This window comes from Gymnogyps californianus, chromosome 3, assembly GCF_018139145.2.
Source record: "Gymnogyps californianus isolate 813 chromosome 3, ASM1813914v2, whole genome shotgun sequence".
In the NCBI taxonomy this organism is placed as follows: domain Eukaryota; kingdom Metazoa; phylum Chordata; class Aves; order Accipitriformes; family Cathartidae; genus Gymnogyps; species Gymnogyps californianus.
Window position 1 is genome coordinate 39,650,653 of NC_059473.1, and position 15,972 is coordinate 39,666,624.

The following is a 15,972-nucleotide window of genomic DNA, read 5'->3' on the forward strand; positions in this document are numbered from 1 at the left end:
TACCCTGGCCTCGCTTCTCCGCTACGAGATATAGCTGGTACTGAATTAGCTCACCTTTAGGGCTAGCCTCCCCACCATGTACTAGTTATCTGCTTTGGTCTGCATCCCTCTTTCACACCACCACAAGCTTACCTGTATTTGATCGTTTCTTTGGATTTTTGAGACTTCGGCACCTGCCGCTCGTGGAGCTGCTATTCTCGCTCATGGAGTCTTGTGCTGAAGAGGCGCTCCCCGTTGCCTCACTGTCCCTCATCATGCTCTCGTAGCCGCTGCTCCCCCCACTGTGGTAGAAGAGGGCTGTTTTCCCCATGGCAGGGGGCAGCTCCCCACTCAGGACACTGCTGTTGTCGCTCCCGTGACCACTGCTGCAGCGGTGAGGTTTCCGAGGAGGGGTGATCTTGCTGTAAGGTGAAGGCAGCATGTGAACAGCTGGCTTCTCATCTCCGGGAAGGCCCCCGCGCTCGTCTGCCTCTGAGCTTCCCCGCAGCTGTAAGCCTCTGGCACTGGTGCTCCCTTGGAGCAGCTCCGAAATCCGCCCGTTGACGGCCCGAAGGGGCAATTTGGAAGCCAGGCTGGAGCCCCGGTTTCTGCTGAGGGACTGTGTTGACCAGGACATGTTCTTCCCACTCGGAGGCAAACTGGAGCTCTGCCCTACGGCCTGAGGCAGAGACTTAGTCGAGAAGCTGAGCGTTTTGGTGGCAGAGGCAGACAGGCTGCGGGCCTTGGGACTTGCCAGCAGGAGCTTGCTGACTGCAGAGATCTTCGACTGGCTGGCTTTCGGCGAGGCACCTGCCGACTGGGAGAGGCCCGAGTTGGTGGGTGAGGACATGACACTGCGGCTGAGGCTCCTTCCAGCCCTAGGCATGGTTGTGTCTTTGCCAGGGCTCATTTTGGAGCTCACAGAGGACAGGCTTTCCGCTCTTTCCAGCGACAAACACTCGTAGTGGCTTCCTGTGGACCTCCCGAGGGAGTTGGTCCTGCTGGCGAGCTGCTCCAGTTTGGCACTGAAGAGCTTGCTGCTGCTGTTGTTGCTGCCACTGTCGATGCCAGGGCCCTTCTGTTTGGCATTCAGCTCCTCAGGGAAGCTGGCCAGGAAGGACCCAGGCTGGCTGGAGGGACTGCTTGTAGTGCTGCTGGCTGCGCTGTGCTGGGGGCTGGCTCTGTTTTTCTGATCCAAGCTTGACTTTCTCACTGGTGGCAGAGGAGGGGTCCCTTTGGGACGAGTGAGGACACAGTGTTTGGGAGAGGCCATTTTCTTGTCAAGGCTAGCCTTAGAAAACTGGGGGAGGGCAGGAGAGCCGACTCCACTGCTGTCAGTGGCAGTAGGATGGAGGTGACTGTCAGGCTCCTCCGGCTTGTTTGCCTTTGGCAGCCCTCGAGGAAGACTGCCATTCTTCAAGCCATCACTGGAATGAACAGGGCTTTGGGTTGCAGAGCTGGACACTGCCACCTCACACCCATCCACAATCCTCTTTAGACTGTCAGATCCTGGGGAGATAGAGGCATCCCCGCTGCTGCTGCTAAACCTGTCCGCTAAGGACTGCTTTGTGCTGTGCTCAGGCTTGGCTGAAACTGCAGCCATGTCAGGTCTTGGCCCATCACTGCTCCCAGAACTGTCCTTTTTTACATCTTCTTCTCTCTTCAGCCAAGGGTCTTCAAATTTGATATCCTTCTTAGCACTGGATTCTTTCCCGTCATGGGGATGAGCTACCTTTGGGTCTGCAGTTACTGCAGGTACAGCGTCATCAGTATCTTGTGCTTTGAAGGGATTAACGGCAATACAAGGATACACAGTAATGTTTGTCTTCATTGGGATGTAGCCTTCACAGCTGCTGAGGCTTGCGGTGTTTTTGATTGTGACAGTAGTTTTCCCTAGAGCTGATATTTTACAGCCTTTCATGGGTGGCACTTTGCTGAAAGCTTCCTCCCCCATTTCCGACAGTATAAGCATGTTGTCAGTCACTGGCTTCTGCTTGTCACTTACACAGATCATGCTGGCACTTTGTATGGTGCTCGCAAACTCAGAAACAGGGGGTTCTGCCATTGCTTCCCCATGCCCATAGCATGCCTGGGCTATGAAGCTGTGGCACGACTGTTCACCATCACTCCCTGTGCTCATTTCACTCAACCATGAGCTGATGGATGAGCGCCTGCTGCCATCATCCTGGGATTTGTCATCCAGGCCCAACTTTGGAAGTGGAAGGAACTGTGTGATGCTGACTTCAGACACAGGAGCTGCACTGGAGTAACATTCAAGATCTTCAGATATGCTGCTGATAATACTGACTGGCCTAGACCCAGAGGCCAAAGCCTGCACAGAGCAGTCACTGTTAAAACTGATGATACTGGTTGGGCGACCATTGTCAAGGACCCCACTAATGGTTAGCTCTTCTACAAGGGTGAACACCAGCTCATCCTCTCCATTCAGCTCTAATGGCTGCTGCACAGTCACCATGGTGGTGCTCAGAATCTCCTTCTTGGATTCTGGAGAAATGCTTTGTTGCCGATCTTCATCAAGAATGGTCTCTTCAAAATCCCCATTGCTGGAGGACACCGACTTCTTCATGATCTGAGGGCTCATGCCTACAGGTGGGGTCCGGATTTCTGGCTGCAATAAAGATTCACTAGACATCATCCCGGTATCCTTACTCAGGGGAGCCGGTGGGGGAGTGGAGCTGGGCAGGACTCCTTTCTGTGTATAGACTTTGCACCTCTGGGAAGGAGAAGTTGGTGGCTTGTACTCAGACGTCTTCGAGAGGCTCGCAATGCCAAGCCGGGGCGAACCCATTGGCCGAGGTTTGCCTTCCACAAATCCACAGGTGTTGAGACTTTCTCTGCTGCTCTGCAAGCTGGTGCTGTGTGCTAACTGACAAGAGCTAAGCTCTTTACTAGAGCTGCCTGTTACACTCCTGGGAGAAGAAGGAGTTGAAACATTAGTAAGAGCTCCAGAAGGAACAGGGGAGTGATTTCTCTTAGTTTTGCTGGGTGTTGCATTTATATTTTCCTTGGCTTCTCTATCAGGATGCTGATATTCTGGCATCGTATCTTCCTTATCTAACTCTGGTAAGTGGCTAAGCTCTGCCAGCTGGCTTGAGACAGAGCACTTAGACATCTGGTCTGAGCTAAATGGAGCAGGCAGCTCTTCAAAGGGAAATTTGTCGGTCTCTTCACTACCATCTATGCAATCCAGCCTCTCCTGGAGCTCTGCAAAGGTGTTGCACTTCAGGCAGTCTCTTTCAGATGTGCTGGGCCCTGATTCACTAACTTCCTCCAACCTGCCCTCGTTTTTGGTCTTTTGCAGAGCAGGAACTATGGGAACAAAGTCAGGGGGACCCTCATTATCTGTCAGTTCCTTATCAGAAAGGGCAGTGCCATTGGGGCCAACGTAAATCACCGTGTCACACGACTGCTCACTGCTGGACGAATAATCAGGATCACTTGATAAATGCAAAATAGGGAAGTCTGGGTCAACAGTGTTTCTAGAATGAAAAGGCCTCAGCTGGGTTGGCCTCCGCATCCTGCCCTCCTCACAAGAGCTCTCTCCTCCAGAAGAACTTGATGTGTACTGCAATATGAGAGAGAGACCACGACATTTCAGCATTGCAAACAGCTCCTTGCACAAAGCGCATACACAAAAGGTCACAGTCACGTCTAAACTGGGAAATCTCTCAACTAAGGCACAGAGCTCTGAAGCTTCTTATCCACAGTCCTACAGCAAACACACAACAGTGTTCAATGGAGAACCCAATGCCCCAACTCTGTGTCGCACTCGAAATCATGAGACTTCCAAAAAAAAGTACTGAACAAATGGATTAGGATCCCTCCCTTAATTAAGCCTGGCCAAAGAAATCAGACATTTGGCAAAGGCTTTGCTGATTGCATGTGTGTGTGTGTGTGTGAGAGAGAGAGAGAGAGAGGAGAGGAACAAGAAAACTCATTACACAAATAAGCACAGAAAATAAAGACAATCCCCGTTTGGTCATACTACCAGTGTGTGGCATTGTTTAACGTGCACTCAGAGGTCTCTGGGGACACTGCTGTGATGGTGTGTGGACTGAATCCCTTCACTTGTTTCTCTTCAATTCATTGACAAAAAAGGTTTTGTCAATCCATAGGCTGTCAATTTAAATGAAACGCATAAAATTCACTCATTGTGCCCAATTCACACCGTAAGCTGTACAGAAGGAACCAGGACTCTAAAACATGAAAGTGGATACAGCCCATCCTCACTCTACTTCTTGGAAAATCTATCACCTGTATTTAGAAGCAGTGGGAATAAAAGGGGCATCAATGCTGGCAATGGACACACTGCTTTGCATTTATTTTGCCCCTGCTCTCTCTGAGAAGCATAGAGAATCTAATTCTTCATTAATCCCGATTTCCTTTAACTCTACAGCAGTTTCATTCCTTATTATTTCATTAGCACTAAAAGCATACCTGAAAATAAATGCTCTCTGACAGCTATATCATTAAATGAGGCCAGCTTACAAACCTGCTATAGCAGATATGTCTGAACTCACTCCTCTGTATCTGAAGCTGAAGCGTTTACCCCCCCTAGTCTCTGCTATGTGCTCTAAGCCACTTGCCTAGGACAGGGTACATACAACCCACATACTTTGGAATTGATTACTGATTTTGTTACATGCTGCTCTACCCTATTAAGGATCCTTCAGGGTCCTTCTTCCTCCCTCCTCCACCATTACAAGAAGGGAGTTATACATTGTCTTACCTTAGTTTTCTTTTTCTTCATCCTGAGGACCCTTGATGCAATCTGGATGGTGGACAGCGTCTCAGCGTAGTTCCCCGCAGTGGCTGAAATGTGAGCTATCATTGTGGTGCGGCAGTTCATATTCCCCAAGGACTCACGAAGCAACATGGTGAGCTTGCTGTCTCTGCAAAATAAAATGAATTAAGGCTACATTAGTGAGCAAGGTTTCACTTTGGCCATCATGACGTGACTTGGGTCTCAGCAAGATTTTTTCTCCTCTTTTTAATGGAATCCTAATTAGTTTCCTTCCTCAGGTTTGCACTATGTTGTGTCTGCAGCTGAGCATGCTCAAAGACCCTGGTCTACAATTTAAACTTCTTTCCTGTTCCCAGTTCCCCCTTTCTGTCTTCTTCTGGCCTCAGTCCTTCTGCACTATTACCACTGCCAATACAGAGACGCAGACCAGCATTGGAGACTAACTGTTAAGGAGCTGCTGCAGCAAACATCAAACTGCTGCCCTTTTCCAGTGCACAGTGTGCAAGCAAACTCTGGCCCAGCTCTGGAGGACAAGAAGGTAGTGGATTAGATTAGAGGACCCAATTTTTTTCTTGCCTTCTAGGGCACTGGGTAACTCAATAATAATAATAGTTAAATCACTGAAATTAATTTTGGATGATGCTAGTGAAATACAAAACAATCAAGCCTTAAGACCTCGCACAATTTTTCTTTCATATTAGATCTTTTCTTCCACTGAGGCAGAAATCAAATTTTCTGTTCTTGCCATTTACTCTATTGTTCAGCATAGGATAGCTTTTGAAATGCTGATGCCTTATTGTGGGGCTGTCTGTGACTGGACTAAGAATATGAATTTTAACAGCATAATGATGCATATATAACGCTTCTGTGGTGGTCATCTAATCCTGTAGTCAGAAATGCACAATATAATTTTTAAAGAGAACTTTAGCTACAAGGTTTACAGGTTAACTGGATGGTTAGTTGGGAAGTGAAGAGAGCCTTTCTTTTTTGTCTTGAAGAGAGCCTTTCCTACACTAAAGGTTGTGGATGATAGTTACATATACCTGAAAGCAAAGACAGCAACAGCCTGATATTTACTTACTGCTAAAGGAATTGCTTTCACTGTTGTAATGATAGCAATACCTTCAGTGGCTGGGGATCAGATTTTTGGGGCTCACTGTTCAATATTTGCTAATGACCTACGGTGCATGTGTGCCCTTGGTCATGCACTTAACATTTCCAGCTCACAGGAATTCTGCATAAAGCTGCAACTGCTGAGAACTGAAGCTATGCCTACTGGATGGGAGTGACAGACAAACACCAAAATTCCTGAACCTCTCTTTTTGATTGAGTAAACAACAGCATTTGGGATGCATATTTTGATGCATCTAGCAGTAAGTCTGGGGAGCTCATAAATTGTGCTTCTCCTGAGATTTCCAGTACTTGCAATTTCAGCTAGCCTAGCAATACTGGAAGTAAAAGGTTTTTTGTTTCAGGATTTCTGTTTCCGTCTGCTCCAGACACATTGAAGACAGCCTGGTGTCTTTGAGAAGCAAACAAACATCCATAAAGACTATACTGAGACAGCCTCACTCATTTCACTTGTGACCTAAGTCTGCTTTGAATCCACAGATCCAGAGTTAATAGGCTGCTGTATCTCAGGTTGGTGGCCCTCCTTTCCATCAAGGAATAATTAAGATGTCAAATTTTGTACATCAGTTACTGCCACTCCAATGCAGAGTTACACAGAAATTATTAACATCTGCACAGAAATCAATAACAAGCCTTTCATTTGCTAGTGCTTCTATCATAGCAAAACATGAGACGACAGGGGAAAGGGCAAAAGAATACATTCTGAACATGTCGGTCTCCTGAGAATATATAACCCATGCAGGCAGCATCAGCACACTGCAGCGTGGCTCTCCTAGAGGTATATGCATTATGAATATAAAATAATCTGTGCCATCTGCCTTGTACTGAAATACACACTTGCAAGGAGAATGACGATACAGAGGAAATACCTACTCTATAATTCAAATGATCCTCTGACATATATCAGATAGGAACAAAAGGGCAGATTTGTTTAGGATTAAAGCCTGAAACCCAGCAGCAAAAAAGCCTACCCAACACTGATTTCTAATTTCGGAGTTTGCTCATTCAGCACAGTCTGCATCTTGACTATCAACTTCACTTTGCACCCAGACAAAATAACTAGCCTCATGTCACTATTGTACACTGAAGAATAAAATAAAGAGGAAGAAATTTGCTAAACACAGATTTTTGTCAATTCTGGACATTGTCATAAGACAAGTTCACCTGTTCAAGGCTCACTGATCTCTCACAATAGCACCTACTAACTTCTAAAGGAAAGAAAGAAAATCAAAGAGAACATAATAACACAAAAATGTGTGGCTTAATTTTTAACTGACCCTATCCTCATCAAGTAAAATATTGGTAAAATATTTTGGATGTCTCACTGAAATTTGCTTGACAGACAGTGTGAGACACAAAGTAGATGCTTTGTTCTTCTGAATGCTGACATGGCATTTCTGCCTGAAAAAAAGAAAGGCTCTGAATTGTTTCATTAGGTGACTCATGAGCTGGTATTTGCCAAAGCAAAATTTCCTGTGAACGCAGAAGTTTTACAAAGAGAAGGTCTGCACTTCTGCACTGGAGGAGCTTTGAGAAAGAAGACCTTTGTTGATCTAGCTGTGCAAACTAAACTAAGACACAGGAAATTTTGAAGAAGCTCACAGAAGGGCTGCTGCTCCTGGGTGCATGTTGCTCATTGTATTAAGCAGAGGCTGGCTTGCAGAAGGTCCCAGATTTCTCATAGCAGCATAGTGAAATGCACCAATGTCTTTATAGCAAATGGGAGATCTTCAGGAATGCTAATGGTCCATTTCTATTCTGCTCCAAGTGCAATAAAATGATATGCCAGAGTAGCATGATGACCCCATTTTATATACCTGTCTTCATTTTAAATGTATTTCTAGCCCATCCACTAATGTTTTTATAGTTTAGGAAATTTACCATAACCCATCATGAATATGGGGATATAATACACAGAGAACAATGAAGGTGGGGTCAGGATACCACACTTCAGACTCTAAAGCCTGTATATCAGTAAGTCAATTCTGCAGCCTTTTCAGTACTTAAAAGTAACCTCATTTTTCTAACTGCATCACTTGGTCTAATAAAATACATTACCCTTACTTGTAAACCTTTTCTTGCCTAACTCCTTAGATCATCATGGCTACAGCAAAATACTACTAAATATTATTCATACATCCTACACAGGTAAAATCCCAAAATAAAGTATGCAAAGCTCTATCTCTGGAAAAGTCCAGGGGCAGGAGCCCTGGGGGCAGGAAACTAAACGCAGATGTCTCTAGGAAGTATGTCAGCAGGTACAGTATGGAGAATTCAGAAAGGAGGAACTGTGCAGATTGCCAGGCAGAAAGCTCCAGTTCGTTCCATGGAGTAGCAGCCCTCCACATGGAGAGGAGCTCTCTTATCCATGCTGCTCCCTTACCTCCTCCATATTTCCCCCCTCACATTACAGCAGCTACTGGAGAACTTATAGTGCTATTTTCTGAATCTCTCAATAGCTACCATAAGGAACCCTAGCAGGTATTAAACCTCCCCAAAAGAGAGATGTGGCAGTCCTGCAGTGAGCACAGTGTTCTCTATTTCTTCTCTTCTGAGACTTCACCATGCAAACTGGGATCAGTGTAGATTAGTCCTTTCACTTGCTCAGTAAGAAGGAAAAATGTACATCTTCATGCTCCTCTTATATATATCTGTATTTTCCTTCCTCATGAATGATTAATTATACTCAGATTCAAACAATACAGAATCTTACATTGAAGAATGAAGTAGTCAAGATCATGATACGTTTCCTTGGACATTGCATAAATCCCACTTGCCTATGTGCATTAAGTCAAAGTCTTTGATTTCATGAATGGATACTATTTTTCCACTAGACCCCTGCCTCAATCACTGCACAGGATAAACAGTTCTCACTGAGCAAGGAGTTATTCAGTCTTTCATTTAATCCTTGCCTTTTAATGTGCGGACTTGTGCCTTATCTACTGTTAGGACTATACAAACTCAGCTCTGAATCCAGAATGACTGATTTCTTCAAAGGTTCTTTTTTTTTTTCTGTGGAGCTCATCAATGCAGTATCTGATGAATGCCTCTGAGGTGAGGTATATAATCCTCTAATAACACCTGCAGCATTGAAGACTTCACTAAGTATAGGTGTTTGGTGTGAAGCACTGATCTTTCAGAGTACTGAGCATTATATAGTCTTTTACATTCAAAGTACAGCTAATTTTTACTTCTATTGCAGAGAAAATGGGACAGCTGATTCTCAATCTGGGTACCCAGAAAACCAGGAACATACAATCTAAAAATTTTAGAAACACATTGGCAGAGCCAGTTCTGAAGGTGGTACCAGCTCCCTTCAGAATACCTTCCTTCTTTTCCACAGCCTCGGTCCCATTTTCCATATGCCTTCCCACTTCTGCTACAAATTAGGGAAGGAATTTAGTGACAATGACCACATCACTGTACAGTCCTGATTCATCTCTAAAGCAGGTCCTTTATCTGCCTTGAGAAAGATGATAACCGGGGGGTGGGGGGGAGGTGGGGGGGGTGGAAGGTGCGGGGGCAAGGAATCCTGCAAAGACAACACAATAGATAGTCCATGGGACCAAAGTGAGTTTGCCAGGACAACCTTAATTTTGACATTTCCTGCCCCTGTAGTGACTGATATCACAACCTGAATGCTCTTATTATATATATTTTATGTAATTTCATGTGGATTTGTGTTTACACTTCAATGAGACATCAGCAAGCCTGGAACCTTCCTATGTATTAAAAAGCCTCAGTTGCTGAACTAGCTGACTAGCTGGCAGCAGCAGCCGGCTGCCACCTTTTGTATGGACAAGCAGTAGAGAAGGACATGACTCACAATTTACCATGAGGTTTTGCTAGTATTTGCTGCCTGTAGAAAAACAGTGAGACTCAGGAGCATCGCAATCCTTTCCTGTGCTGAAGGAGAGCTGTGCTCTCATGTGTTCACATCCTTTTTGCCATGCTCTTCTCTCAGTGGGCAATCCTGTTCTCTTCTATCAGTGTCTATCCTGGGCTCTGCTCACCCAGCCTTCTTACTTGTTCTCATTCCCATACCATGATCCTCTTCCCCCAGCTCCTCACCTAAACAGCCCAGCAGAGCTGCATTTCATCCTGCTGTGGTCTAACCAGCTACACCAGACTTTGCCAGTCTCCAGCATCACTGCTAGACACTCTCCCAGTACTAATCTCTTTCCTCACCTCTTGCTCCCACTAACGTCCTCCACTGTCACTGCCTGACCTCCAAGGCCCCTCTCCCCACTTGAGGCCCTCCAACTGACACCCAGCAGAGGAACCCCGTAACCCCACCATAATTTGGCATGGCTGACTGCATCATGCTGCCCAGGTGAGGCGCAGGCCAGGGTGAGGGGCCATAGCATGGGTAGTGCCTTCCTGGATCTTCCTCTGTCAGGTCCTTCAGCTTTATGAGAATCTGTGCAAGTAATGTGTTTGAAGTGAGCTACACAGAAAAGAGGCAAATGGTAATTCCTTTTGTTTAGGGCTGCAAAATAGAATTCATGAATAGAAAATGAAGCAATAAGAATAAATATTATGCTTAGGAAATTCGCAGGAGTTTTTGTTGCCCAGCATCTCATTCTCTGTATGGGAGAGGCAAACACAGGACTGTTCCACAAAACGAGGGAATACTGGAGAGGAAGATCCAGCTAATATCTTGGAATAACAATTTTTCTGTGGAATTATTTAACCAATTCTATTATATGCTTTGTTTTAGTTTTTTTTCCCACCACCTTAATAACAAATATTTTGTCTTCCCTGTCCTCTCACCCCACTGCTATGAGGATTTTGGCTATTCATTGACAACAGCAGCACCATCAGGAATAGAAATAATAACATTCCACAAGGGATACAATACAATATTATAACTAAGCTTTAGGACGTGCAAGGGTGTATGTTTGTGCTCTCTATTAATCACATACCTTAGTGTCTTCCTAGGCACTTGGCCAAAAGGAGAAAGTTGTCAACTCCCTCAAGGTGTTATTGTTACAGGATCAGATGATGTATGCCCTCAGGTGTCTTGTAATCTAATTATTTATAGAGGTATGTCAAAGGAAAAATCTCAGTAACTGTGGCAGTTATTTTTGATCATGAAGTCTTAACTCTGCTCCCTTGTGCTGATGCATTGCTTTATTCATAGTAATAAATGCTTGCATAACAAGGGAACCACATAAATACTCCATTTGGGTTTGGCTCTTATTGCATGGAAATAATCTCTACAGAGGACAGTTCATAGCTTAAAAGGCACAAACCCAATAGCGGATGTTACAGGTGTGTGACAGCTGAGTTCATGATCAACCAGTATAGTTTGCTTAGCTATGTCTTTCCTTTCTGTTAGTAATTTTGATAGAAGGAGAGGAAATGGGAGCAATGTGTGTAGGCACAGGCAGAATGAGGCCAGGTGGAGTGATAAAGCCCTCGGTGGTTCAGCCATGTTAGCAGAACGAAGCGAGGCAGTTGAAGAAAGATGGGTAACGTGTTGGACCTTTAACCTGGGGAATCCTTCACCTGGTGAAATGAGGCACTGGAGAAACAACGAACTTGTTCCAGGTGGAAGCTGACTAGCCTTAAAGGGAAAATTAAGCAAAGTGGAAATCTCTACTGCCATTGCAGTTGGTTATCTTGTATGAGGTACACTAGCACAACCCAGAAAGCTATGCTCACTGCACAGGGGAAGGGGGAGCCAGCTGAAAGGACTACGCTGAGGGGATAGTGTGCTCAGGTTCATGTATTGGGAAAAGCACAACCACATCTGGAAGGGATGTGACACTGCAGCAGTCAAGAGCAGGAGGAAGGTGTTGTTGCAGCCGAGTAGCAGATAACAGGGACTTATACTTAGATTCTAGTATTACAAAATGCATATAAAATGTAGGGGGGTTCCCCCTACAATTCTTGTCTTTTAAGAGCCTAACTGTGCAAATTTCATATTGCAGAACTATCCTTGTGCCTGTGACAACACATGAACGTGTGGCAGATGCACCAAATAGCATCTTTTGTTTCTTTTCACCAAAGATAGAAAAGAAAATTAATGAGAGAGGGACAGAGTCCCAATAGCTGCAGCTACTCTGATTCCTTGAAACAGACTGTCCCTCTCACCATAAGAGAGGCTCATTCAAGAGCTATAACTTTTGTATAAAAGTTGCTGCCAAAGCTGATGAAACTTAAAGTCTACAAAACAGTCAAGGAGTACCCTGTTATCCAGAAATGACATAAAAGTGCCCTACTCTTCAGAGGTCCCACTGACTGATCTCAGCAATTCAAGCTTATCCATAGTAGAGCTATCTCACAATACAGCAGTCGCTATCACACAACAGCTTCACTTTTACCTACATATTAAAGAGTGCATGGTTTCTGACATTGCCAGCCCAGGTCTGAGCTGCACATCACTACGCTAGCCCTGGAGAAGCACAGAGAAAGATGGCTCTTCCATCTTCTCATTTCTGCCTTGTGCCACCAGTGGAGCTAAAGCAGCACGAGCTTCATTGAAAGAATTCAACCAACAAGAGAAAAAAGTTCCTCGCAGTCTTTGCCCCAGCTGCATGAATTTATGTGGTTTGGTTCACACTTCGCACTTTGGCAATATCAAACTGAAGACATCAACCCTTATTTACGTTAGGTCACTGTGTTACTCAAATGAGAGCTCAGAGATCCAGATGTACTTTAAAGTCACAGCAAGAGCAAGTCTTGGGATGGGAGGGAGGAGGTGGTTGGGAGGGCAGCTCTGCTGAAGACCAGTGATTGTTTCAGAGAGAGGACTTCACTGAAAATGGACAAAAGGATCCCTCTCCCCTCTGTACTCCAACTTCCAGCACAGAGCCAAACACCATTCACAAGCAACCATTAAAAACACACAAACAAAGCTCAAAGATAATCAAAAAGGGAAAGGATCCTAGTGGTCTGTCTCATTACAGTGCCAGCTCCCAATAAATTCTAGCTGAAAAACAGAAGCTCAATTAATCCAGGAAGCTAATTAGGCTCAGCAACTCTATGCTGGAGTTAAAGCCAGATTCTCCAAAACCAGCAATGGCACTGGTTAAGAAAACGTGCACAATAGACAGACTGATTCACAGGAGAAAAAAATTCCCACAGTTAAAACTAATAATGATCCAGATTTTAAATAATTTAAGAACTCTGCATGTGGCCAGGCTCTGTGCTAACTTCTACCAAGGTACACTCACAACGGGAAGGAAAAAGCCTTCCCTCCTGCCATGCCCCTCCTTGTTTGGCTCCCTTACTTGAAAGCATTACGGCAACCACAATTTTGGCTGAGCTTATCTCTATGAAGCCATTTGGTTGCTTTATATGAGAAGGCAACAGTCATATCTGCTATGGAATAGCAACTGGAGCAGCTTAGGAGCCTGCCTGCCTCTCCTCCAGGCTGCCTGCGCCCTGGCAGCGCAGCGGGAGCTCTGGGAAGGGAAGGGGTGGACAGTGGCTGGCCAGTGCCTGTCCCTACAGGGCAGCAATAGGGGAAAACACATAGCAAGAAAGCAGCATGAGGAAACATCCCCTGACAACATGCTGAGGACACGTTCTGGAAACCACCTTCACACCAGCCCCTCTGATGGCTAACATTGGCATGAGCACAGCAAAGAGACACCCAGAGAGGGCATTTCCAATACCCCTCCATCAGCATGAAGAGCAGGATCTGCTCCCGTTGCTTGCAGCGCTGCTGCCCCCAGCTCCCACCACCTTCACAGGGTCAAGCAGTAAGGTGATCAAAGCAAGGCCCTCCACTCCGCATTCAAGAGACTAAGCAAAGGGGTTGTTTTTCAGAAGGCTTCGGCTCCCTGCAGCTCAGCTGCTGCTAGTGTCATCGGCTGGGGTCACATGTGCTGAAGAGCCACCATGGGTGACAGCCGCTGCGGAGAGGGCAGGGCAGCGGCCACCTCAACTCCCCTTTCAGCACAAACAAGCAGCTGCCTACCAGATGGGCACGACGCTTGCGCTACCCACACCCCAGGCAGCGAGGTGACCATTTCGGCTGCAGCCCTGGTAAATACAGCCATGGCAATTTGGAGGGGGGACAGAAAGGCTGCTCGCTGCCGCACTGAGCACTCCTGCGCTGCCCGGCTGGAGGCAGCCCACTGCTGCACACACAGTGGCACCCGTGAGCCCGGGCAGCAAGCAACAGTGCTTTGCCCTTTGCTTGCAAGGAGTGTTATCATTCATATGTACCTAGAGTGGAATACCAGGGTTATTTCCTCAAACGAAAATTAACTTCAAATGTTTGTAATTGATCCATGAATATTCATGATCTTTTGGGAGGATTTCATAATTACTTCATTCTGGTTAGGCTCATTTGATCTGCAGTAGTGACAGCAGTAGTTTACACTCCTTCATCAAGATGCCAACAATTTGGCAGCGTGACCTTCCCAGTTTCCTGTGCTGGAGAGCAGCTCTAGTTATCGTAATTGCAATCCCAAATGGAGTGGTACCTGAAAATAAATTGACTGCTGTTCAGTTTTAGAAACCACTCCACTTAGCACCGCCACTAGCGTAAACAGATGACATCTCCAGGAAACTGGGAAGGTCACTCAGCAAAATACTTCGCATTTTGGTAAGTAAGATTTTATATGCCGACCTCCTAGAGCCTTCAGCCCACAGCATTATAGCAGAGGGCACTGAAAGTGCACACACTCCTGTGCAGAAAGGAAAAAAAGAAAAAAGAAGACAGACTTTGGCTGTCATTAATATTATGAAAATTATACAATTCATCTATGCCACTCACTAGATGTATTCCAAAAGAAAGTTAGGCTTAAGAGTTCATACTGCCTATGCACCTGCGCGCAAGCTTGCCTCATCACCTCCAGCAATAAACTTGTAGCTTGTTGGCCAATTTGAAGAAACTTTGAGAAAATAATATAAAAGCCTCAAAGACAGGAAGTCTCTGTAAATGCTGTGAGAATTGATGGCTGGGTGGATGGAGAGAATCTAATTTGTGCTCCCACAGAAACAAGACTGAAACTCCTTAAACTCCACTCTTGAACACACCAGAGAAAGCACACAGATGAGAGAAATTCCCAACCAGAGGGGAACTTTCAGCCAGTATTTATACCCTTTTGGATGTCAAAATTAAGAGACGAATTATTAGAAACATTATTTTCTCGATGCTGGTGCTCTCAGACCTGTTCGTTTAGATCAATAGACCAAAAAATATGCACTCACATGAAAGTGGGTCCCGACTATAATCTGTCAAAACACAAAGTAAAGCAGTGAAAATATTAAACTAACAGCATTAAAGCAAAATAAACAGTCAGAAGCCTCAAGTCATGCTTCCATCTCTGGTAATCAATTTATTACGTTTTAAAGTTCCTCTTCACATACAGCTCCAAACTCTGCTTCACAAAGAAGCATGAAACTGCTAAAAGCTGCTAAAAGAAGCAATCCCTATCCATTGGCAAGGAAGATGGGCTTTGCAGCCGCCAAGTGATGTGCTAACCTAGGATGGGAATCAAGCAGGTGAAGCAAGGTCGAAAACAGGAATTTTTTAGGTGTCATCTCCCATTTATCAGTTGGGGACACACTGGCCTCAGTTGCTCAGCTCCAAACCATCTAGGAATTAAAAAGCTATGACTATTATTTAGGAACACTGTATTGGCATGTACAGGTAATACGTAGAAGAGATCCTAGACAATATGCATGATCGTCTCCTTCCAAAAATCTGGGTAATAAGGTGGCTAAGTAAGGACTTAGCTGTCTAACTTGACACATTCTTTCTCTTTTGAGAAGAGTAGGAAAGCTGAGCTTCTCCTTTACACCTATCTTCTTTAAAAAGCAAAATGGACTAGAAAGCTGGTTTTGCTTCACAGACCATTTGCTTTACTATTCAATATATAGTTTCAGGGTCAATATAAGTTTCTTAGACACCAGCAAAGATGTTTGCAGAATCTGATGAACACGGCGTTCTCTGGCCTGCAAGTCCTTGGCCTCTTTATTTGTACTGCCAACAATCAATAGGGGTGGGGTGAGCTTGTTAGGAACTGGAGAGAGACCAAAAACTCCTTTCACATAAAAATGAATGGCCATCAGACAGCAACAACTTTCATCCACAGATGGACTGAGCTATTCGCACAATGGGCTGATTTAGAGAT

The 15,972-nt window shown here is 45.2% G+C and overlaps 1 protein-coding gene across 1 annotated transcript in view; it reads right to left on the reverse strand.

Annotated features, from left to right (window-relative positions):
* Nucleotides 1-15,972, reverse strand: part of KIF26B (kinesin family member 26B) — a 300,765-nt gene that overhangs the window by 16,933 nt on the left and 267,860 nt on the right. The window contains exons 11-12 of the mRNA XM_050895026.1: nt 4,730-4,892; nt 133-3,565 (exon numbers count right to left, since the gene is read on the reverse strand). Coding sequence (XP_050750983.1) covers nt 133-3,565; nt 4,730-4,892 — 3,596 coding nt within the window. The remainder of the gene's footprint in view (nt 1-132; nt 3,566-4,729; nt 4,893-15,972) is intronic.